Source organism: Argiope bruennichi, chromosome X2, assembly GCF_947563725.1.
Source record: "Argiope bruennichi chromosome X2, qqArgBrue1.1, whole genome shotgun sequence".
In the NCBI taxonomy this organism is placed as follows: domain Eukaryota; kingdom Metazoa; phylum Arthropoda; class Arachnida; order Araneae; family Araneidae; genus Argiope; species Argiope bruennichi.
In genome coordinates, this window is record NC_079163.1 from 88,717,762 (window position 1) to 88,744,463 (window position 26,702).

The following is a 26,702-nucleotide window of genomic DNA, read 5'->3' on the forward strand; positions in this document are numbered from 1 at the left end:
CAATACCATTAAAAATTAAAAGAAAAAGTCATTCTAATAATTACTAGGAAAGTTTAAACAATTTTCACACTTTAAATAACTTAAGTCAGTTAATAAGCAATTTTTATTTTCAGAAAAAAGGATTATGAACAATCACTGCTGATGTCAAACAAGAGCAAAAATTAAGCTTTGACTAAAAGAAAAATTCATTTGTCTTCGAAGTAAAAGGCAACCAATGTAATTAGAAAAATTTTCATCAGCAATTTTGAAAAAGTTTAAAAGCCTACACTTAAAAAGAAATCTGAATAGATAGAGAAATTATGCTCTTTTCAAGACGACATTAAATAAACAGGAGAAACTGGAAAAAGTCACGAGAAGTTCGGATATTAAGCTTAGTAAGACTTTCAAGAATACAATTATCTGTAAAAACAAGATAGGATTACAAAAATTTATAATCCTATGCTACACCTTATATTTATTTTTGTTGTAAATAAACCTTCAAAATTTATAATTGAAGATTGAGTTAATACTTAACTGATAATTTAAGAATTACTATACTAATATATTATTATACTCCAATCAATATTCTATCAAAATAGGAAGCCAAGAAAATATTTTGTACACAAAGATTTTAATACTGAATAACTAAATATATGTAAGAAAATAATATTAAAGCTAGCTGTATGAAGCATTTACTAAAAAAGATTAATCCATTTACGTATTACTGAGAGAAACAGACACATGCTTCTAATAAACACAAAGAGAAGAAATATGTACTTTTTATTCTATGTAAGAAGCATGTGTATTTACTAGTAAGATATCCTTCAAATTAATAGGCATGATAAGTATATTTTTATCATTTCTTAATCAGTATTTTTGCTAATACTGCTAATATTTTTAAATAAGTATTTTTATTCGGAATGATTTACTATTTCTTATTTTTTTAAAAGTCAGCATTTGAGTTTATTTCTCTCTGAAGTAGAGCACACTAAAATTAATTATTTTCGACAAATATAAGGAACGCCATACATTCGTGCAAACTTCAAAAAATCATAATAAAAAAAGTAATGCACGAAATAAAAATTGCGGTTAATGTGTAGCACGAAAAAAAAAAATTGCGGGAATATGTTCAAAAAGTCTTACAGATTTCTCCTCCCCCTCTTTAATAATGATTAAAAAATGACCGATAGATGGCTTTCACAAGTCATATTGAAACGGTATATGCAAAGCAGAACAGCTATAAAACACCAGGCTGAAAATGTATCCATTATTCGATGACGGCAGCATGCAATCGTTACAGAATCGGGCATTACAGGTTAAACTTTTCTATAACAAGGGTGAATCCATGACTAAAGCTTTGCGAACCTTCCGCACGGTGAAGGGAATCAAGGCGAATAAAAGTACAATTTCATTGAATGGGACATGAATTTAGAGTGTCGTTTTAAGGAAATGATGAGTTTGGAAGATCATCCACGAAGTGGCAAACCATCCGCCAGTGTGGTCTGTGTCCCTGTTGTGCAAAATGTCATGGGAAATTTGCCGGACGAAACATCAAGGGGGAACAGCAGGGCACATGAAACTCGGAGAGTAATGGGGATTCAAGAAACGTCAATCCAATGCATTCCGCATTGATTTTTAAACTGCATCCGTACAAGATATAGGTACTTTACCCATTATTGCCAGTAGACTCCAATGACAGATAAGCTTTTGATACATGGGCGCTTGCACAAATGAATGGAACGTGACCCACAATGACTACTGAACATCATGTGAACAGATGAAGCCGCTTTATCATTGCATGGTAACGTCAATTCGCAAAACAGTCGTATCTGGACGACAACAAAATATCGTGAGTACATGCCGAACCCACTACATTCTCCACGTACTTCAAACTAGGCTTTCTTTTTTGAAGAGCGTTGCCCTGTATTCGGCTGGAAAACCTGTTCCGTCACTGAAAAAACGATATCTTACGCTTTTGCTAAACCCTGCTGTGCCTACTTTGCAGAAAAAAAGTGCGTAGCCTGAGGTCACCTGCATGGAGGATGGTACGGTCTCCAATTGCTCGTTTTGTCAAGACGTACTTCCTAAACAAATTCGCTGGGTACCAAGAGATTAGCCGAAGATGTAAGATTACGTGGCCCTCACGATCACCAGACTTAACTCCAAAGGATTGTCAGTTGTGGAGATACCTTAAGTCTCCAGTCTACCGGAGCTCTTCAGCCACTTTGCTCGAAATGAAAGATGTAACTCAACAGGCCGTCGGTGGCATCGTTGCTGATATGCTACACTCAGTTGCAATAGGTACAGTTGCGTGTCTCACTTGCTTATTACTTTGTGGTGGCAGTCACCTTGAACATCTGTTTTAACATAAAATATGCTGTGTTAAATTACTGTGATCTGTTATCCTAATTTACATAAACCATCTCAGTTTGACGAGTCAGCGCCATGATCAGTCATTTTTTAAAGTCATTTTTAAAGGGGGAAAATTCCAAAGCTCTGATCATATTTTAGCAAACTGCAAGCATTACTTTATTATTAATTTTTGAAGTTTGTGCAAATTTATAGCGTACCTTGTATTTATTTAAGGTTGAAAAAAATAAGCTATTAAAAAAGATACTTTTAAATATTCAAGAAAAGAAATACATTTCTTGGTTGGTTAAAAATTTTATTCTATAAGATGTTGGGCGAATGGCGATTTCAAATATTTATTCAGTATATATACACATATTTAAATGTGATATCTTTATTTAATACAGATTGCAATTAAGTCTATAGAACTGTAATTTGAAACCCCATTTCCATTTACACTTGAAAGCTATAAATTAACAGACACAGATAAATAAGCTTTAACATCAATATCCAAATAGACATTTAAATAAATGCAGATTTAAATATGGAATTCAGTTTTGAAAGGGCGTAAAAGATAGACCATTACTAGGAAATGCAAAGGAAAAATTTTTAAATTCGAATGCAAGAATCGCAAATTTTATTTAACTTGCTAATGCCCAACTTAATTTAAAGCACATAATATTTTTAAATTATTTCGAAAACAAAAAAGTAAGATAACTATGATACAAAATTAAATTCAGGTTTCCAGAATTTTTTTTTTTTTTTTTTTTTGACTGATTAAAAAACATTCTAAGAACATTTTTGCCGATATTAATAAGTCCTTAAAATATGGTAAAATATTAAAAAATATATAAAAAAAAATACTTTTAGATTTCAGAAAAAATGGAAAATAATAAATAACGCAATATGCTCCATTTAATCTCAAAATGCATATTCAGTTACACTATTAATAGGCATCAACAGGTTAAAATTAAGCTTAAAAAACACTCGAGGAGAAGCTCAATTATGTAAATTACAGCAAAAGGCATTTTACACAAAATTTCATTTATATGAAATATCAAATAGAATCCCAAAAGGATAAAAAAGAATTATTAATTAAAAAAGACCTATAATACTCATTTTTGATCGAAATTTCAACACTAAATAATGCATTTGATAACGAAAGTAATGATATCAAACCTTTTTCAGTAAAATATTAAAGCCTGTACATTCCTCAATACAGGGAATTCAACATTCAGATGGCCAGGAGAAGAACAATTTATAAATGCATGTGAAAACTTTTATACTTTATATACATGAAAGTTTAAACAACTAAAATATTAATTATTAAGATTTTAAACGCTTATAATAATTTAATGCTGTTTAATCCTCAGAAAAAATACAGTCAAACCTCTCATAATGAGCAAATAAAAATGTAAAAGAATGACTCCCTTAACAAGCGATGTTTCGCATGACAAGGAGACATCGAGACGTCACATGCAGGCACATGAGCGTTTCTCTTGGTCTCTATTTAAACCTTATTTGTTGATAAGATTCATTTTTTTTTTCCAAAATAAAACTGGAACTGTGAAACATCTAGTTAATTGAATCGCCAGAAAAAATGCAAACCATTTTGGTAAGCATCGTGGTTTCACATGGTGATATGAAAAGGAATTTCAGTCAAACCTCGTTTAAAGAGAACCTCCCATAATGAGCAATTTACATTACTAGTAAAACAAAATACAAAAAAGTGACTTGCTTAACAAGCGATATTTCGGGAACAAGTGGCGATGAGACATCGTGACATCACATGGTGGATTAACCTGTATCAGTCTGGTTTGAAGAAAACCATTATATCTACATAGAAGAACGTTTAAGCAAATAGCTTTGCCGACGTGATTCCGAGGGGTTAGATCCTTAATAGACGAGATTGTGTTTCGGGCCAAATTATGGGCTAAGGATGGATAGTAATGATATCAATGAACTGGTGGAAGAACAGAGCCAGAATTACCGAAAAACTTATGGAGCTACATCCTGTGCCCAAACAAGAAATAATAAAAGCAACTAAGCAATAACCTTCCAGTAAAATAAAGAAAATGCTTAAAGCATGGGAAATTATTTTATCGTTCATTGAGAAGGCAAAAAATAATAAATCACCAAATAAGGCAACAGGTATGCACGCAACAAATTCGTTTGATGATAACATTGTCTCTCATTTTCACCGAATTTTGAAGCATAACCAAAAACAAGTATCTAGACAACTTTTTTTTTTCTTTTTTACAAGAAACGTGTATTAAAAAAATCGCACTGTTATAAATGATAAGTTTTTCCCCCACAGAACAGAACGCAGTGTTCTATTAAACATGCGTTCCTATGGGGGGAAAAGTTTCGCATTACGAGTAAGATTCGGGGATGAATTATGCTCATTAAGCGAGATTCCACTGTATCTTCAGAACTCTGAGAACCAAATTGAGCAAAATTTCCAATATGTTTAATCTTGAAAATGTTTCCAACATAAAAAAAAAATGTAATTTGCTCACTTTCAGAAATTACTTTTTCGTTTTAATAAGATTATACATTCTCTAGGTTAAATAATTTATGATAACAAGGCCCCACTGCCATTTAATAACTACCCATACAAAATATAAAACAGCTAAAACAGGGATATAAAAATAATGCAAGAGAAAACAGAAATAAACTGAGATTATGAAGTGAATTTAACATGCAAAATTGATATAAAAACAAAGAGATAGTTGAAAATAACTACAGAACTAATACTACCAAGCATTTTCAAAATATTTGTGGAAGAATGCACAAATTTCTAAAACTCTCAATGCAATATTTAAAAGGAAGTAAATGCACTTTCAAGGAATAATCTAAAATAAATCAAGAAGAAAAATAAAACAAATTTACAAGTGGATTAAATAAATATGAAGTAAATCCTGAAAAGAGTTGCAAATAATATCAGTAAAATATAGAAACAGGCGTTTCAGAGCAAAACCGATAGTTAATCAATAAAATATTCACAAATTTTATCATAAAAAGCAATCTTTGAAAATAGTAGCTGATATTATGACTAATTCTGTGCACCTATGAAAAAATTATTCATACTAAGAAAAACTTTCACAGAGGAATTTCTGAAGGGGAAAATATTATATGGGTCCAATTAAGCCAATGCTTGCACTAAAAACATTAAGATTTAGAACTAATATCAAATCATCCGTTTTGTAAGTGCTTTCACTATGTCATAACTCTTTAGTTTTCTTAAATTATAACTGTACTTATGACATACTTATAATACTTATTCCGTATTAAAAGTTTTCACTTCAAGTATTACTCAGAGAAAACTGCCCAAAAAATATATAGCAAAATCTTAAAATTAGGTGCAACAATAAAGAGGAATTAAACTGTAAATTAATTGGTATGGAAAGTGCAAATCGTCTATTACAAAAAGAGATTAATTGTTCCATTACAGTTACAGATATCTAAAAGAATTCGTATCAAATAAGAGTTATAATTTTTGATAACAATATTTAAAAATTCAAAAGATATGTTGTATAACAATGTTTAAAGATATTCCATTCCAAAAAATGTGCTTTACAATTCCAAGACAGGAGTCTTTACAGATTTAAAAATAAAGAACAATACTGAAATATTGCTTTAAATATATTATTAGCCGAAAATAAATCGTAAAGTCATAAATCTTTTTTTTTTTTTTTTTTTTTTTTTTCTTTTTAAGAATTCAAATCCAAAGGTAAAATTTAGATTTTTTTTAAAAGCAAATTTTTTTGGACTTAAACCAAAATCGCCTTCATATAGATGATTATCAGCAAAATGTCCTTCCTTCTAAAGAATATACATAGCATGCAAAAAGGAATAAAAAGCGTCTAAAGAAAACTCAAACTTAATAAAGGATTAGGAAAGCATTGCACATAATCAAGCACATTTGCACATGACATACATATATACATAACTTGTCAAAGAAAATATTTTAGGAAAGATTAAAAAAAGTATAGGAATGATAAAAGAGTGGGTAGAGTACCCTCATCCAAGCTTGTACGAGAAGTATGGTGACCAGCAGTTATAGATCCCTTCTTCATTCGCGAAGGGGGTAAATCTGGTGGTGCAGGTTCAGGCGGTGGTGGATAGGCCCCATACCCTGTATAGTAGCATAATACAAGTTGGAGAAAGAATAATATATTTCTCCTTTTTTTTTTTTTTTAAGTACTTACAAATTGCAAGACAAAATGATCCAAAAAAGTCTCAAATTTTAAAACTGATCACTATATCATACTAATAAAAAAATGCCTTTTTAATTGTTCAATTATCATATGTTGCACTTAAAATGGCATCATTAAAATGTATATATCTAAAGTGCTAATTTTCTTAACTTTATGCTCGACACATTTAAGGCTATATACATTTTAATAAGAAAAACTCAACAAACGCCAGCAACATTTTGAAAAAATCCATACATAGCATTGAAAGTTTTACTTATGCTTGCTTTTAAGCAAAAAGTTACAAAAAATATATAAGAAGAAAGAAAAGAAACATTTCAAGAGTAACAAATGAAAAATCAAAGTTTCTAAGCAAGTTATGAAAAGTAATTAAGTTTTTTTTTTTTTTTTTAAATCTGAAACACTCAATGCAGCTAAGTAACTGAAGCATCCTTTTCAATGCACTGTATCTCAAAACAATGAAAATAATATTGTATTAACGACTAACAGAATGTTAAGATAAGTAAAAACTTCCCAAATGTGAAACCATGTTTGGACTTTTCCTTGGTATTAACTGAATTCAACAATCGGTAAAACACAAAATGAATTTCCTGTGCTTTCATATTCAACTAAGAAAATTCCAGGCCACGAATGTCAGTTAATTAAAAAAAAAAAAAAAAAATCCTACTGAAAAAGGTTTTGCTTATTACTACATGAGCGTAAAATTTTTCAATTGATATATTGCAATTTTACAGACAATAAATAAAATTAACGAATTCTTAGAATTTATAAATCCATTTTTTAAAGTATAACATTATGGTTAATTTTAAATCCTTTCAGCTAATCTTAAAAAGACAATTATTTATAAATATTTAATCAAAATGAGAGAACAAAATTGTATTATTTATATACACTAAATGTCAAAATTTAATTCTGTAATATATAGATATGTAATTCTTCGCTATGTGTTGGAGAATACTTTATCGTGATTTATTTTATCAATTTACTTACTTTTAGTATTAAAGAAAACAAAATAAAAGCAATTAAAAAATATGCAACAATGCTTCGATAAATATATGTCAAACTCAAAATTCTAGGACATTCAATCATACTAAAATCGAAATATGAAGGCACAAAAGGACATTTCCTATTCATGCAAATAAATCACATTCGATTTTCTTTCATGCATGCACCATTTCCTCTACCAAACCACAACTTACACAGTATCATACCATTTTCAAAAGTAGGGCAATTTTTATGATAAAAAAAATTAAATTTTAGAATCACCTTATTTAACACAAAAAAGGTTACAAATTATAAAACAATTAAATACCACATAATAACAGGGACAACCTTTTAAATTTATACATTTTTGAGAATATAAAATAATGCCTAATCATTCAAGATCAGACATTTTGTTTTCGATCTTCCGTTATTCAATATTTTTTCAAAATGGCGATTCATTCCCTCTATTAATTTAAAGACAATCATGCATATTATCTAAATTTGTATCAAAGGGCAAAATGTATAAATGATGCTTTCAATAATTATTCTGTTTTAATTTAAAAAAAAAAAAGCCTGTCCTCATACCAATGTTTGAATAAAATTCGGCAGTTGAATTTAAATTTTCCCAAAAACTCTTAAAAACAGAAACAATATAAAAACATCCATTTTGCATGAAAGTAAATCGAGGAGCAAAATATCAAATTTAGTATCAACGAACAATCATCATATAATGTAATTATTATGCTTCAAAAGTTATATAATATGCATCTAATTTTCATTTTTTGCATATATTTCCAAGAACTTAAATCCACACAAAATAAAAAAACTTTCAAACACATGGACTAATTTGACATATTAGTGGCCAGATATTCAACACTATACTGAGGAAAGAGACAAAATAAATAATTTGTTTTACAAGGTAATATTTCCTTGGTAAGGTAAGGTAATTTTTTGTAATTTTTCCAAGGTAATTTTGTTGAAGAATCAAATAAGTCACTAAAAATTTCAGAAAAATATAAAACCTTTTCTTATATTTCAATATAATCTATTAAATAACAATACTTTTTTAATGAATAACAGATTCCACAACAATAATTTAGCATTATTTCACATATTCAATAAGTATATCTAGATTTCATTTGTATTACTTCTTGAGAAACAAAATTAATACACATTTACAAAATATAAAAAGTCTTAAAAACTACACATTAAAAATATTAATATCACATGAAAACACAGAATGAAAAAATATATTTTAAAATTTTTAAGCCCATCTGCAACAAAACTAGCAATTAAACATAATTAATAACAACGGATTAAACAAGGCAGAAATCAAGCTCATGCAAGTGAACGAATATCCAAGATTTTTTTAGCGAAATAAATAAAAATATCAATTTAAAAAGCAATTAAAAACAAAGGATGGAGTGCAAAATTAAATCGAAACCATAAATGTGTAACAAAAGTATGGTTAGCATTTAAATTTTCAGTAATTCACTTTGGTTGATAATTAAAAAAAAGTGAAATAATTTAAAACTGGATTTGCTATTAATCAAAGGAAGAAAAGAATTATTTGAAATGTCTACCTAATTAACCCTCCATAATGTATAGTAGTGAAAAATATGCTTAGTTTAAAATGAGGCTGAAAACTGATTCTTTGGAAATAATAAATACAACACAACATAGGTCAAGAAAACGAATTTATAACAGCAGCAAAAAATTTTCAGGAAATACTTAGAAATATTACATTTTCATTTCGAATGTAAATAAAAAGCTTGCTGATATTATCCTTCAATTTATATAACAGGAAAGTTGTAATGCATCTTTTCAACTGCCAATAGAAATATTCTAAATTCTAATATTTGAAAAACGTAATTGGAAAAATAAGATCACTTATTTTATCTTCAAAAATCAAATATGCTTTCATAATTTACTGAAATAAGAGAAAAACTTGCAATTTATGCAGACTATCATAAGGCAGTATAATTTCTTGAGACAGTATAATTATTTTGTCAATAATTCATACTACCTCAAGAAAGATTGTCTAAAATTGCAAATAGATTGTTATTCATATGAAATTGTTTTTTTTTTTTTTAATTTCAAAAAATAGAACAAATTGACTGATTCAGTAGCAATATATTTCAAAATTTAATAAATTATCACCAGCAATTTTATTTTTAAAAAATTAGATGCCCTTTTTCTTTATTTACGCAAAATATCAGTTTCACCATTCAACAAAATGAAATCTTGTATTGATATGAAACAAAAATTATGTCCTCCTGGGTTTAAAAAAAAATCCAGAGAATTAAAATATGAGTGATTAGTTGCAAGCCTTTACAAAAAGAATAAGTTTCAAAATGATAACAATAATAACCTTAGAAGAAATTGTAGTGGCAACTACAGATAATATAAATATCAAAATACTGAGGGTTCAAACATTTATAAATAAAAAAAACGGCTACAGCAGTTAATGAAATTTATGCAGAATGAATCACTTAAATTTGCAAATGATGACAAGAGTTTCATATATTTGGAAGTATAATACCTCATAAAGCTAAACTTGACTCCTAATATTGAGGTTAAATGATGGTTGAGATTGGAATCAGCTTTTTTTTTTTTTTTTTTAGATTATCAAAAATTTTCATGTTTTGAAGTGACAACAGGTCTTGAGAGCTGTGATTGCCTCAATTAAAAATGAGACAAGGTTATTAGTTAGACAGGGTGGCCCTGAATTCATGGGACGAACTTAAAGGGTAAGTAAAATACATATAAAGAAGCATTTTTTGTATAGCAATTTGGTGGTGGAAATGAAAAGTGTAGGTGGAACAAGTAAGTGTAAGTGCAAGTAAGGCGAAAAATGTAGTGACAACCAGACTTCTAATGACTCTGATAAAAACTTTATTGCAAAACTTTCAGTCGTACTGCAACTGTTCATGAAACACCTAGCATCTTCGAAAGAGTATACGCTAATTACTTGCTAGACGCTACAAGGCCTGTATCGATGCTTGTGGAGGCACATTTTTGTACTTACTGAAATACTAAGTAAAGAGCATTTCCTCAGCATTTCTTGTTTTTTCCGCCGAAACTTTTCATTTTCAATCACACGCTGCTATGGAAAAAATTCTTCTTTTATATACGTATCTTACATACCCTTAAAGTTTGGCCTATGAATTCACAGACACCCTGTATAGTCAGGATATAAGAAAAACAACTGGAACATTTTTATCTTTTTGTCTTCCCTCCAATAATATTTTAGTGTTTGTTTTAACAGCCCATTGTTTAACTGCTGTTTCTATAACATCATTGTAAATTTGTGAATATATAGGAAGCTTTACAGGATAATACCCATACTTTTGACACTTTTTTTAAATATATGAAAGTAAAGAGGAAAAAAATATGAAAACAAAAATGAAAAACCATGCAAATGAAAAAGAAAACGATCTCATAAATGCTTGCCGAGTCTAAAACAATCTCAGTCAAATCATGCACTATGAACAATCAACAAGAATAAATCACTGTTAGGCTAAAATCAATGAATTAAAAATGAAAGTAATCACCACTAAGGCCAGAAGATATTGTATCATCATCATCAGTAATGCTATCAGAGCCATCTAAGTCATCAGGTATTCTTGAACCTTGGCCAGAACTAGTATGGCTAAGACTAGGTGCTGATGGCGTAGAAGGCATCCCTATGCCGCATGATTTCAAACTGTTGGATTTTTTCAATTCATAAGATGGAAAAGGTAAAGCACGATCTGGAGCTGGAGGTCTTCTTCGACCAGTTGCATACAAAGATGAAGGCAAAGGTAATGGGTGAGGGGGCAGACGGGGAGAATAATGAACCTGGCTGTGATAAGAGGGGGGAGGAGATGCATTGCCAGTGAAAGTATCAAGTGTAGGAGGAGGATAAGCAAGATCTATGCCAGAATTAGGATCCCTTTCATGGCGAGAAGGAGGTAATGGCGGAGGTGGGCCATTGTTGTCACGAGATTTCATAGAAACTGAACGATCCAATGATTCGGTACTTGGGAATGACTGTCGATATAATTCTGCAAATAGAATATAGATAAAAAGATAGAACAGACATTCATCTGCTGATCAAGTGGAAAATATCTACAAAATGAATCAGACTCACAATTAGAAAAAAAAAAATATATGCACCACTTATTTCAGATACACAAACATATTAGCCATACACTCAAACACACAGAATAATTGGCAGCATTTTAATTTACAAGTGAGACTAGCACAAAATTATAGAATGGAAAGGACAAATAATTATTCTCTGAATTTAAAAAATGCTTCTAAAAACTTAGCTACAAAGTCAGTTTGCTCCTAAGTGTGAGCAATGCTTAATACTCATGAAGAATAAAATTTATCTTGATATAATCTTACAAAAAAACTCCAAAACTAAAGAGCAAATAAAATAAATTTCTAAAGGTAAACTTAATTTGAAACTACATATTTTTTTTAAAGACTATTTAAAAAAAACTATTCAATGCTTGAAAAAATATGAATTTTTAAATAATAAACGAATGAATTATAGCACTTTATTTCCTTTATGTCTAGTGAATCATAATAAAAAATGTCACTAAATAACTTAGCTAAATACACCACACAAGAATGATAATTACATTTAATATGCATACAGATATAGCATATATTCATCCTTAATATAAAACACAATTCCTATACTGAAAAAAAAAAAAACTCCTTCATTTAACAAATTTAAAAGAGGTAAAAAAAATTTTTCAAACTAATTTGGGAAAAAGCAGAATTAAAATTTAAGAAATAACTTAAAAGAATCAGTTAAAAAAATTATAGTTTATGTAATGGGGGGATGAAACATTATGAACTCCATAAGTCCTGTAATTAAATTGCAAAAATATTATAATACCTAATTTTACAAAAATTAATAAGAGTAAGATCCTTTTCTACCAATAAAGATTTTGTTTAAGTCCATAAAGTAACATCTGAGTCAAGAGGCAGTGTTTTCATTGCTGTGTGTGGGGGGGGGGAGGATATTTAAGATGGCAATTTACAAAGGGGAAAAAAATTACTGACCATTTATCCATAGAAAATTACTAGTTCAACAAATTAAATGTCATATGGCTAAAACAAAAGTTGTTGCATGTTTATAATTTTTTTTTTTTTTATTTCTATATCACTCAGGCATAAATACATTTCAGCAACTAACATAGAAAATATTCTCCCATTATTTACCATCATACTAACACGCCATTCCAGAAGAGAGCAAAAAAAGTACAGGTCACAGATTAGAGGGGTGAGAAAATTGACCGTATACAGAAATAACAAATTTATAATTATTTTTCTCTTGTCAAAAGTTTTCATAATATTAGGCTAATTTATAGCTGCCATCTGCATAAAAGATTTTCTTTAATCCCGTAAATGGGAATTCGTGAATACTTCAATAAATAAGGAGAAAAATTAAATTTCTCTGCCTAGTTACCTCATATTCTATGAATACTTCATTAAATAAGGAGAATAATTAAATTTCTCTGCCTAGTTACCTCATATTCTATAAGTATTGAATTACTTTTTAGTCTATGTAAATATTTTTTATAATTTAAAGAGCTGAATTTGTGGGAATGTGGTTCTTGTTGAACGAATTTTATAGAATGATGTGTTTTCAAAACTAAGGAAAAAACAGGAATCAGAATTACATTAAAGTAGAAGAAAAATAAAATTAAATTAAACCTGAGTAAAGGAAAAAATGCAACAAAAGGCAGACACATCAAAAGCATTACAAATTAGTTAAAGAAAAGACAAGTCAGAAAATACTTATCACATATACAATCAAGCAAATTCATTAAGAACACAGAGAGTACAAAAATAAAAAGCAGCCAAAAAACCGGATGCGTTTATTTAATATTTCTTGAAAATGTATTACTTCATAAGACAATGAGCCAATGTGATAGGAAACAAAACAGAATTTACTTTTACCTGCTTGCAGGCTTCTCCTATTTTTAATCTGACTCGGTTTTACTAAATGCTCTCCATTTTCTTGATTAAATACACTAGCATAAAGGTCACTATCATCACTAGGACTCAATGGTGGACCATCAATAAAAGCAGTAGGTGAAATAGAATCATCATCTGGTCCATGACCACTTTCAACTGGAAGCTGCTCATAAAGGCCCTCTGAATCTCCACTGTCAAACAAAATAACCAAGCATTTATCTTAGCTTAAAATTTGTTTTAATTGAATATTCTATATCCATTTAACAATATTTCATTTCAAGCATGTATTCAAGTACAATTTAAAAAAATTCTCATATTCTCATTATTAGAACAAATATTATTTTTTTAAGTAACAATACTGCAATATCATAAATAAATTTAAGTGGAAGGTACTATAACAAAATAGTTAACTCAATGAAGTAAAGAGCTCATTCAAACATTGTATGTGCATGATTTACTTTTAAATCAACCAAGTTTAAAACAGTATCAATATTATCAATAGGTCCTACATACTAAAAATAGAAATCAGAAGAAGGAAATGCTTAATAATCTTAAAAAATTAAGATAACTGCATTACAATCCATTAGTGCTTAATACAAACATAGTTTATCACAGAAAATAAGATGGCAACTTAGATCTTACCCATCCTCTAATGATCCACTTCTTAAGTGATATGACTCCTGCCTAGAAGGCACAGGAGGTGGAACAGGTGTACGACTACCAATAGAATAATCTGAATCCTCAAGACTGAAAGCTTTTTCAATCTGAGGTTTTCTTTCCCACACTTCTTTGAAAAAAGGTGTATAGAATGCAGCTGAAAATGATTGGAAAAATTAAATTATTCCACTCATACAATCTTATTTTATTTTCATTTTGTATATTATTTTAATTTTATAAAATACTCAAAGGCATTCACCAGAGAAAATGAGTAGCAAAAATGATATTTAGTAGATTTTTAGAAACAAAATAATATAAGTCTCTGGTGGCAGGCTAAAAGAAGGAATATTTTTCAACCTCAAAATACCACACTCTAACACTCCTTATAAAAATATCATACTTTCAAGTAACTTATACTCATTAACATAAACAACTAATCATAGCTGATGTCTAAGACTGAAGTACTCAGCTACAACTCTTAAGCTAAAACACTATGAGCTATAAAACTGCCAATTATAAATGTTCATGGTTCTTTCGGATATTATCTATGGACCTTTTGTAAATTTTGTAGAAATAAATCAAATTCGAAATAGACTCAGAAAAGAAATTCAAATTTATTGTGACACTTGTAGTGATACTCTCTGTGCCAATTCTTGATTTGAAATGTACTAAACATTATTTAGGAAAAAATTTTACTCTTGTAGTTTACAAAATGTACATTATATAGATACATTTTTTATACATCTGCGTAATTTTTCATTATAACTTATTTTATATTAGAAATGCCTTCTGTGAATTTTTTTTCTCTATTATAAAACCCTTTTCATTTAATAATCCTTTCCCTAGTCAGCGAATAAGCAAAAATACAAACATAGTAGTATCAGAAATTAAATTACATAAATTTATTTAAATTAAGTACAAGGAGTATGAGCAAAACATTCTATAATATTAAAAATATGGATTCGTGAAACATGTACCTCTGTTAGACCATTTTTATGAATATTAAGGGATTTTGTACCATTTACACCACTATTCCTCTGATGTCTTGAAAAGTATCAAGATTAATACTGCATTATTATTGAAGCTATTTGAAAAAAATGTACAAGACATTAACATCATAAACACCCATGATTCTCCTATTGGCTGCTGCATTCTATGCTATTCTGAAGAATGAATTCCATGTGAATTCTTTAGATCAGCGCAATAAAGCAGACATTTTCATGTTCAAGAAAACGAGAATGAAATTCATATTTGCTCCTGCTTTATATGTATGTTCTTAATTCTTGCCAAGATTGTATGTTAATTTTGATAAGTTTTATTTAAAATTCGTAATCTACTACTATTGTTTACCTTCTCTGATACATCAAGGTATTTAACAAAATGTTCACAAAATATGCATCCCGCCCTTGAACCTTTAAAAACGAAAAGATGTTATAATTTAGTAAATGAATTCTTTTACTTTAACAATATTGATAGAGCCCATCTTTATAATTAAGTTTGATCTTATTTGATTAGAAATATAAGATAACATGTTAAAGAAGATATTGAACAACATGTTAAAAATCACTTTCAAGATTAGAGAAATAATCAAAAGAATTTTTCATAAAATAACTCAAACTTTCCAATTTACAAGTTACTAAATATGCATGTAAAATACGTTAATAGAAATTTCCGATACGAAAAAATAATTACTCTTCTGTTGACTTGTTGAGCTAGAGGTCATGAAATGAGCTTGTAGTTTATCTGCAACAGCATTGCCTTCTGTTATCAACTGATGAGACAAATCACTAGAAAAAAATGCATTTGCACTTCCTGTTTCAGTCACTGCTAAAATCTGTATTGGAATGTTTGGTATGTTCATGGAAAATGCACTGAAAAAAAATAATATTACATTATATATATATATATATATATATATATATATATATATATATATATATATATATATATATATGCCTATTTATTTGTACTTTCAATATAAACATAACATATAACACATTTTAACATAAATGGAAAAAAAAAAAACATTTATGTTTTACTATAATAACTAACATGTTGATTCCCAATTTTTGATTAAATGAAGTTTAGTCATGAACTACATTCGCATTCGTATCAACACTAAAGATCTTTAAAAATCTTGCATCTTATATAGTTTTTTTCCCCCCCTTCTAAAAAATACGAAGATGGTATAAAGTCAAAATCAATTTTCATATTGAACTGACTACAATGCTCAGCCAAGTGCCAGGCCTTGAAATTTTGAATTTAATAAATTAAAATAAAATTGTTAATAAATTAATCAAGGCTCACACTTTTGACTGCCCAGTAGGATGGTAATTAAAATGATAGAATTATATAAATAATAGGTGCTAATTAATTTTCATATTTAAGAATTTGTTAATTTACCGAATGGTTAAGAAATGGTACAGATTTCCTTGGATCTCTATTTCAGTTACTTGCAAAAGGTAACTGCCGGTAAAGAGCAAAAATTAATTAAATATCCCAACAGTCAATATGTCTAGCAATCTGAATTTATATTGTATAAATGGGGGAAAAAATCATTCAATGTTTTAAAGAAAGCAGAATTCATGTTAAATGATAATCATCTGATCTGAACAGCTGCCGTAACGCGCTTCAAGCGTTTTTCTATATTTTAAAACTTTTAAGCGTTTAAAACGCTTTGTCAATGTTTACTTGTTTGGATTTTTATTTTTGTTTGTTCAAATGCGGCGAAAAACAGAGGAAATACAAATATTTCGCTGACAGGAGAGGACGGCGAAAGGGTTAAGTATACATAATTGTTCATGTAATTCAAATGAAGAAAACTTGCCAATTATGTTTACCTGAGAGTAGCCAAGGAAGCTTTTCGCTTAGTTGAAAACACTAAAATAAATCCATGTACAAGCTCATCACGATAGGAATTGGCACCATGATAAGACGTCACTCTAACTTCTACACTTCTCTTTGATTCTCCAAGATAAGTTTCCAAAGTTATAGTATGAGGAGGAGTTACGAAACAACATTGATGACTAAGTAAAGGTCCCAGAACATGATCAACTGAATAAGGATCTCCACAGAGCATGCACATAATGATCCTAAAATTTTACACAACTTAATTATACAAATGCAATATGATTTTTTTTTTATTAAAGTACAAATATTAACCAAAGCTACTAAACTTAATGAAAACAAACTTTCACAGTTAAATTATATTACAGAAATTTTAGTCAGAAAAGCAGTTTTACTACAGAAAAGCTAACATTATTTGCAAGAGAGTTAATTGCGACTGTTATCAACCTATTTTCCGAAAACATTACTTAAAAAGAATTGTGTATATATTATATACAATATCCTTTATGAAGTTTTACATCAAAAGTTGAAAAGTATAATGTCAGTTTGTTACCTAATATCAGGATTAATAGCCTGTTCAGGAAGAGTGTGATATATTTGTAATAATCCAGCTCTCCGTTGAATACTCTCAATAAGTGATTGTAAAGCAGTAACAAGACTAGCAACATCAAAACGTTGATCAGCTGAATCATCTGGACAACTTACATCCAAAAATGGGCACTGTAAGCTTTAAAAAAAAAAAAAAAAAAACAATAAAATCATTAACATTAAAGCAATGCAAACATGTATACATCTTATACACACACACATTAAAAAATATGATAATATGTCTATAATTGATAGCATAATGAATCAAAATACATGAGTTAAGTTTTTTTTAACCAAATAAAAAAAAATTTTAAGTCCTTAAAGAAATCCAGCAAAAGGGTAAAGATATAACAGTATAATGTGCAGAAGAGTGAAGATTTGAAATTTATTTATGGTTTGTTTTCTAATACTCAACACCATGAGTGCAAAAGATTTATTTTATATGTATACAGTATACAGAAATACTCCTTAAACTACATGTCAATAACTAAAATTTCAAAATATTAGTCATTGCTCAAAATTAATGGCCAAAAATTAATATGTAACATCAAAAAAAAAATTTCCAATGCTTTTTTTTTTCTACACTATATCAGTAATAAGTAACTATCCAAATTTGAAACTTTTTATCATCTCTTTTACTATTAATTTCCACTTTTTTTTTTCAATGTTCATAACACTGTTCACAAATGCTAGGTTTAGAGATATAGATATTTTTTACTAAGTTCTCTAATATGCTTCAAAAATATTCCTAAAATCTATAAACATATTTTCTGAAAACAGATCAAAGCTCATATATTCCATTATACTAATTTAGTAACTTAAATGAAGGAAAATTATATACAAAAATAATTTCAGACTTAGTAATAAAAATATTCCATTGCTGTGGAAAGGGGGGGGGGATATGTTATATCGATACAGAACACGAAATCTGATTTTGGTGAGATATCACTCAGTTTAATAACCAGCTTTCCTGTCAGAAATAAAATGAATGGAACTAATAACGCACAAATGAAAGGGGTAACTCACACTATTTTTACTGTTGCAAATTTTAAATAATTATTTTGAACATAAAACAGATTTCTTCCAGCTCACATTTAAGAAAACACTTTAGAATTTCAAAAAAGCCTAAATGTAAATTCAGACTTTTCCTGAAACTTTCAGAACAGGTAGTATAACCGAAAATTCTATTAAACACTTCGACATTAAACTTTACCAAAATAATATTTTATTTTGTTAATATATCTATTTTAAATTTATTACTTAGCTTTAAAAAGTAGAAACAGCATTTTGTGCCAGTATATGTAATCAAAATATTTACTACAATATTTTGCAGAGAATTTATGTTAAAATCAACAATCACATGTTCTTTTATTACCTTTTAGCACGATTTTGGCCTTCTTCTCTTAAAAAAATCAGATCTTTCTCATTTATACTGTTATCAGCAGCAAATAAAATCACAATAGGAAGACCATGGAAAGGTAATCTATCTTCTTGTTCTAAATTTGAGAGCAAAGTTTTTTCCAGACTATCTCTAATGTATTCCAATGTTTGATGATTTGAATAAACACAGAAACAACCTATTAAAAAATAACATCATTATTGCTTTATAGATAAAAATTACAAAGAACATTACAAAAAAATTATATTTAATAATTGTAACTGTCAATATTCCATTAACTACAACAAGTTCGAGAATGTCAAAATTCATTTTTAAAATGTTTTTAAATCCCTAATGAAGATCAGAACAATATGAATATTAAAGATATACGAGAAATTTAGTAAATATCTACCAAACAAATAATAATTGTTGCAACATAAAAATGAGCACAATAGCTATTTGCCATTATTTGTGAATAAATATCATAAATGAAATATATAAACGAGATAATGAAGCAAAATTATTAATACTATTAAAACAATCAACTTAAACTAACAAAATTTAACCTGAAATATATTTATGAATGCTCTGATTCAAACTTTCATATATTAAAAACAAATATCAACTAAGGCCCAACTTTCCATTTATTAAAAATAACAATATTAATAATAGTATACAATAAGAACAAGATTCAAGAATTACAAGGTTTCCAATCTTTTTCTTTTAAGTGTGAATGGCGGAATGAAATAAACTAACAAACTATGGTAATAATTAGATTCCTTGCGCCAATGTCTGCTATTAGCAAACAGCTGCACAGAATATACTAAATGAAATCAGAAAAAGACAGTACACATTAATTTTAGGTTAAGGATAGCCCTCCTCCAAATATCCTAAAAAAGCATGGCTATTTCCTCATAACCTCGCTTAATGCTACAACTGTCACTGGAACTTAAAAAGGATAAAAAAACTATAAGTTCTGACAGAAAAGTAAAACAATTTTAACTACAGGTACCACAATTTTACATTTATCAAGAACTGAAATCCTCACATTAAAGCACAGTTTTTCTTCAAGTCTAAAATGACAAGAAAATGAACTTTTTAACTGAATATTAAAACCTATCTGAATGATTCCAGAATGTGGGGAATTGTTCTTGTCATCATAAATCCTTTTGCTCGCAAACAGAAACTGACAAATGATTATTCAGTGTTTTTCAATGAAAATATAAATCAATGAGCACATCAAAATAAAAAAGAAACAAAACATTGAGAAAGAGGCAAATCATGCTATTCTCATTTCTTGCATTTTGATTGTTTGTCTTGTATATTAAAATCTTTGAAGACAAATTCTCAATAACAAATCGCCATTTCTATCGGCAGAATATAGAATTTATTAAAAATTTGGTGTATAAAACATAATACATGTTTAATAACAATAGTGAAATTTTCCATGGTGCATTAAAATTACGATCAAAGATTCTGATTTATTTATCACAGAGAAAATAATTACTATAATTATGGAAAGCATAAATTTTCAAGGGAAAAAAACGTTGGCAATGGAAATTATCATCATCATCGTATGCGTAAAAGTGAAACTCAAGAAACAAACAAACAAAAAAAAAACAAAAAAAAAATTACATAAAGAAACAGACCTGTTGTAGTAGCTACCCAGGTATGCCAAAAGGGAGAAAAATTAAATTAGCTTCATAACACGCCATATAATTCAAGAAACAAAGAAGGATATTATGCATTAACTTGAAAATTGCTATAATTTATGCATTGCACAGTAATAGAAAGACAATGACATATACATTAAGTAATATTCCTGTAATTCACCAAAAATAAAAAATTACTACACAGTCTGAACACAGCACAAAATTCTACATCCCTATTCTCAAAAAAATGCCTCAGTATTAATACCTTAAGGAAAAAGTATAAAGGGGGGAGAGAAGTAACTGCAAGCAGCACTTTTCTCACTATAGAAAACGTTGCAAATTAAAATTAACTTTAGGGTATGCATAAAGAATTAAATGCACTCAATTTTAAAATATTCTAAAATTTATAGTAATTTATTGGTGAATTTTTTCCCTATAAATGAAATAAATTGAACTCTTTGTAACAAAAACTAAACATTAGGGTCCATGACAAATAATAATTGTTCATAATATTGCTAATATGCAATATGAATGCCTACTAGACATTCTTTTCTTATAAACAAACATTTTGCATAAAATAAAAAATTATTAAAAAGTATCGAAATTCAGGTCATCAAATCTTTCAAATTCCTTTCAATTCTAATTATTATAAAAATTGGGTTACTGATATATTATGCATCAAATAGGGGGGGGGGGGAGGACAGTAGAAATCTAAGTTGTTGTATGTCAATACTAACGCATAACTGTCTTAAATTGTCACCTTGGAATTACAATATTTACATTTTAAAACTGCATAATTTTAAATTTATTTTGAGCATGAAAAATAGTCGAACATTTCTTTGTGTGCAATTCGTTAATTACACTAGTATGCATGCTTTCATTCAAAAATTTAAAAAGCTACAACTGTTAAAAAAAAAAAAAAAAGTGTAATATTAATTCATTTAGTTTAAATAATCCAGAAAGAGAACAGAAAGTTATTAACACACCATGAGGCAGAAAGTCAGATGTCCGAAATGAATTTTGTGGTAACCCAACATCACCATCAATAATTCTGAAATCTAATGAGTACTGAACTTTATCCACTTCAAACATATCATCTGTACATTGTGCCTGCAAATGAATAAAAACATTGTTTACTAGCTATAAGAAACAAGACTGATAAATTAAAACATTTCTTAAATCTGACTTATACAAATTGAAGAACTTATGAATTATTGCCTTGATTTATTCTTACTCAACACAGCAGTTATCAGTTATAAATAATGCTACCAGATAAAAATTGAATTAAAAAAATTTATCAGGTACTTAAATTAAGTTTCCACTTGGAATATTCATTAAAAAGGATTCATTTATTATTTATACAAAAATGCATTTTACCTTGATTACATTAGCCAATTCATCAGCTAAACCACCAGATCCTAATAGAACTAAATTAAGCTGATTATTTTCTAATAACCAATGACTGTTCCTTTGCCAGGAGAAAGGTCTAAAGAGGAAAATATAACAATGTTTAAAAATTAAAGTAATATTTAATTTTAAAAAATTATACAAATAATGCCTTTTTTTTCTTTGTAATACCTATGAGCTTTTTGAGCAATGGTTTTTTCCACAAGTGTATCCATACATTTTAGAGATGCAGGGCAATGCTCTCGTATAGGTCCGTGAACAAACCCTAAGTGACGTAATAACATCAGCATTCGATCTTGATCCAATCGATCTAATGTTTTATACCTACAAAGGAAAAAAAAAATTCTTATTTCAAAATACTTAAAACAATCCTTATGAAATTAATTAAAAGGAAAGTGCACCCAATAAAGATGTTTACTGTAACTAAGGACAATGAAAAATTGCTGAAAAAATTGAGCACTTTAAACTAAAAAAAATATAGATAAATTCAGCATCTTTGCACATCAAGCATACATAATTTCACACATTTTCTAGGCTAAGGGTGTTTTCTACTTTATAATAATACAGTTTACATTGTAAAAATTTAAATGTATTTTTTAATTTTAATATTTATTTTGGTATCCGTCCAGTATTTTCTATGGTAAAATAAAGGATGTTTTTCGGTTTCACACAAACAAAAAGACCATGGAAATTGTCTTTGCCAAACAGTTAAATCAAGTTTTATATGATTTACAATAAAAATCTGCGATATTCATTTCTTAAAAATTAACAAGATGAATAATTAATTTGGATGGAAGCACTATCTTTGAAAATGTTGGCATTCATTAAGAAGCATAACATGATCAAAGAAAACTTTTAAAACGGAGCAACGAATTTCTTTCAGTGCATTTATATCAAAACTGAATTAAAAACTGGAGGATTATTTCTTTAAGAAACTCAAATTCCGTATTAAATTAATTAATTGCAGTTTTAATCTGTATTAAAAAATTTTAATTTGTTTTATTTTATTAATACTGATTATTTAAATCTTAATAAACATGGTATATGGAAATTAATAGATCCAAATCGATTGTGGAACAATTTTTTAAAAAAATTTACTATAGGACAACTTTTCACATTTTAAATGTAATATTCTAATGTGATGTGGCAAATTCTAAAAATTATTATAACTTAGTTTAAAAGCTGGATCGCGCCTCGTCACTTAAAAGTTATCTTTAAATAATAATTATTACAAAAATTGAAAATTTGATTTATGAAGAATTGATTAGAATGCATTTATATATACAGGGATCTGGTGATATACGGACCTCTAACGGCCTGTCTGTTCAACTGATCGAAAAGAGATTTCAGATCTAGCTATTCTGAGGTATCAGCTCGGGATTCTGCGAAAGGCAACAAAGAGACGTTCACGATTGTAAGTACAGAAATTCTAAATGTTAACAGAGGTGAGAAAGAACGGCTATATTCCTCCTGTTTGAATTTTTGATATTTCCAGATATTTTTTTAAGAAATTTGCGTGACTTTTTTCAGATGCATTTAACATCCTCAGAACGATATTGCTTTATTTTATTTTCCTTAATTATTGCAAAATATGTCGTTAACCATATTTGAAAAACTTTTCTTTCGCATTTCACCTTAAGTGGCCGTTCCTAAAGCTGTTTTTGTGTGCACAACGCGTCCATTTTTTGTGATAAACGTAATGTTCCAATGTTCATCAGGGTTTTCGCATGCAATGAGCATTTTGAAACGGAGGGAAAAAGAACTATCGTATGAAAATTTAGTTTTTGCACCATTGACATTCACTGAGTCCCGAACTTATGCCTTTGAATAACTATATCTGAATCTCAGGCCCCTACTATATCTGAATCGGCCCCTAGAGATCTATATATCAGCAAAGTTCTTCTGATCACCCTGTATATATGTTCCATAGACTGGAGTCTTTTGTAATCAGTAAATTAAATACATCTTTGATCAAAATGGCTTTAAAAATTGCTTAAAAAGACAGGGAAGGATATTAATGAATTCAAATCAATTGACTGTGGAACTATACTTGAAAAAAAGAGCCTTTGACAAAAGTACAATCTATTAAATGCATTCACCTGTAATATTCCTTAATGCAAACATCTATAAAAATTTATTAAAAACAGCCACAATCAATCAATTTTTACCACTATGATCTAAAATTTTGAGTTTAGAATTTTTTTAAACAAAAGATGAATAATCACATTTTTATTTTATATATTTTAAAAATGAGTCAAAATTGATAATATTTTATTTTTTAAATTTAAAAAATTAATGATATTGAACCCACTTATATCTCCAGAATCACACCCTAGATTCCTATTACAGATGATGTGCCCCCACACCATTACATTAGAGCAATAATTATATATCCTGTGGGAAATTTTCTTAAAGAAGAAATTTGAACCTTTTTCCCAATCGGCGACATTTTTCTTTTATTTCACCAGATACATTATAAGATTAACTGTTCACACGCGAACAGCCGAGTCTTAGATATTACCATGTTGTCACAAATGACGACTATGGCCAATATGTAGGTAAATTACAGCTCTAACCTATTGCTCTGGGAAGAGAAAATAAAATGTGATGAGCAAATGACGATTACAACCATCGATAGTTTTCATCGAAAAATTGTGACAAAATGCGATAATTTTAATTCCAAACATACGACTGGCGCTTAATTTCATATGGCAGCCATAAACAATTGAATAAAAAAAAATAAAAACAGTGTTTCTGAGCACAATCATCGAATTAAAAGTGTGCAGCAACTTGTTAAGCCTAGCTACCACAGTATTTTTTGAAGACAAAAAGTATCGTTGGTTTTGGTCAATTGTACTGCAGAAAAAAAAAATTTTAAAGTCAATCTGGAGAATAAGCATTGTGCTTTTGCAAGAAACAAGATGCATCTAAACTGTAATTATTATTAAAACTGCAACAGTACATTTCTCGAGTTGCTGAGGCATTTTGCAATATGAATAGATAGAAAAATCTCATAACCCCTTCTCAGTGTCAATATATGCCTACAAGAGACGTATCAGTACATTTCGAATATTTAAAATTATATGTCTACTATAATGGTTTAGGAATAGGCTCCAAAGCCTTAAGATCTTTGAATGAATAAAAGCAAGTCAAGAAAATAAGATTTATATTACGAAGTAAAATCGATTGATAAAATGTATTCAAAAAACTGATTTCAGCTGCACTAATGTCATTAGAACCTATTACCATAATGAGTTGGCATATTCTAATTTTCGTAATAAAACATATCAAGTTAGTCCATTTGTGGTTATGTTGGTTTTCTAATATCAAACTTATTATAATGCAATAGCTTTTTGTGTAATGTGAAATGCACCACTGGACATTTGATTACATATTTAAATCAAATGTTTATCTCACATTTTAATATATCTCATATGTTCAAATACTTCCGCATGTCAAAAAAACCACGGAGATGAATGAAGTAAGAAAAACAAAAAGAAAATTGATGATACACAAATAACACATTTTATCAAAATTGAGTTCAAAGATTTTTAATTTGATTGTCAGATTCTCTTTTGCTTGAATCTGAATTAAATCTAAAATAATTCTAATAAAGGAAACAGAATTATGTGATTTGAGGCTTTCTTAGTAGTGTATGCGTGTGTGGTGGTGGGGTAATGGTTTCTTTTGATATATGTACTTTCAGAATAATAGGACATTATGAATATATGTGCAATATATATATAAATTCATTTAAGGATTCTGGCGATATATTTAAGTCCTAATTAAACAAGATGCTATTCAACTAGAAAATAAATAAAAATCTCGGAGAATCATTATTACATCCCTTCCCTTTGTGAGCAAATGTACCAGCCTCCACTGGAGAGAACAGATCCAATGTATGGCTGGCTCTAATGTTATTCCTGTTAACTTAATAAAGTTTAATCATACACACACCAGGGTTAACCAAAATTTATTCTTCATTCCTAAAAGCACTAAAAATTAAGAAGTTGAATGATTTTCAAGCCACATTAAATATGGCACAGTCCATATTTTGTAGGTATTTTGGAATAACAATCTAACATTTCAATATGTGGCAGTGCTTACTTTTGAAGAAAGAGCGAGCAGAAAACAAAAAGTTATTAAGCATAACTTTAACATATGTTGATAAACTTAAATCCATCTCATCCAGGATTCCTTCCTCAAATTCTTCCTTTTTGTCATACTTTTATTTTTATTATTTTCTTTTAATATATATCCAACAATCAAAACTTTGCGACTATGTTTTTGATTTAGCATATTATCTGAGAAAATAAGAAAATAATTATATTTTCTTAACACTTCTCAAAAAGATTCAGCACTTTTAAGGCACTTAAAACTATTTTTCAAATGTAGGTACTTTTCATGATACCATTAACTCGCAGAAGAAAAAACTTGAATTAATCGAACCTATTTCCTTGTTATCTATTAAACCTATTCAAAATAAAATCTGTCCTTATCATCATGTCAATCATCTTTCCAATATCTTTTAGACATTGTACATATATAAAAATTACAAAATTTGCAAACACAGAAAAGTAAAGTATCCTATAAATTCTTATGCAAGTTAAAGACTAGTTTAGGCTAGAAACTGATTGCAGGCACAAAAGTGTGCAATTAAGGCAT

The 26,702-nt window shown here is 28.6% G+C and overlaps 1 protein-coding gene across 8 annotated transcripts in view; it reads right to left on the bottom strand.

Moving 5' to 3' along the window:
- The window catches only part of LOC129960953 (rho GTPase-activating protein 190-like), an 87,577-nt gene that overhangs the window by 30,275 nt on the left and 30,600 nt on the right, over positions 1–26,702 (bottom strand). For 5 of the 8 annotated variants that reach the window (XM_056074719.1, XM_056074716.1, XM_056074717.1 and 2 more), the window contains exons 7-17: positions 22,209–22,361; positions 22,008–22,116; positions 21,617–21,740; positions 18,976–19,177; positions 17,566–17,739; positions 17,006–17,257; positions 15,858–16,036; positions 14,151–14,322; positions 13,491–13,699; positions 11,084–11,575; positions 6,350–6,466 (exon numbers count right to left, since the gene is read on the bottom strand). In XM_056074719.1, the coding sequence (XP_055930694.1) occupies positions 6,350–6,466; positions 11,084–11,575; positions 13,491–13,699; positions 14,151–14,322; positions 15,858–16,036; positions 17,006–17,257; positions 17,566–17,739; positions 18,976–19,177; positions 21,617–21,740; positions 22,008–22,116; positions 22,209–22,361 (2,183 nt within the window). Of the gene's footprint in view, positions 1–6,349; positions 6,467–11,083; positions 11,576–13,484; positions 13,700–14,150; positions 14,323–15,857; positions 16,037–17,005; positions 17,258–17,565; positions 17,740–18,975; positions 19,178–21,616; positions 21,741–22,007; positions 22,117–22,208; positions 22,362–26,702 lie in introns of all 8 variants that reach the window. The other 3 variants (XM_056074718.1, XM_056074725.1, XM_056074724.1) reach the window with 3 other exon arrangements.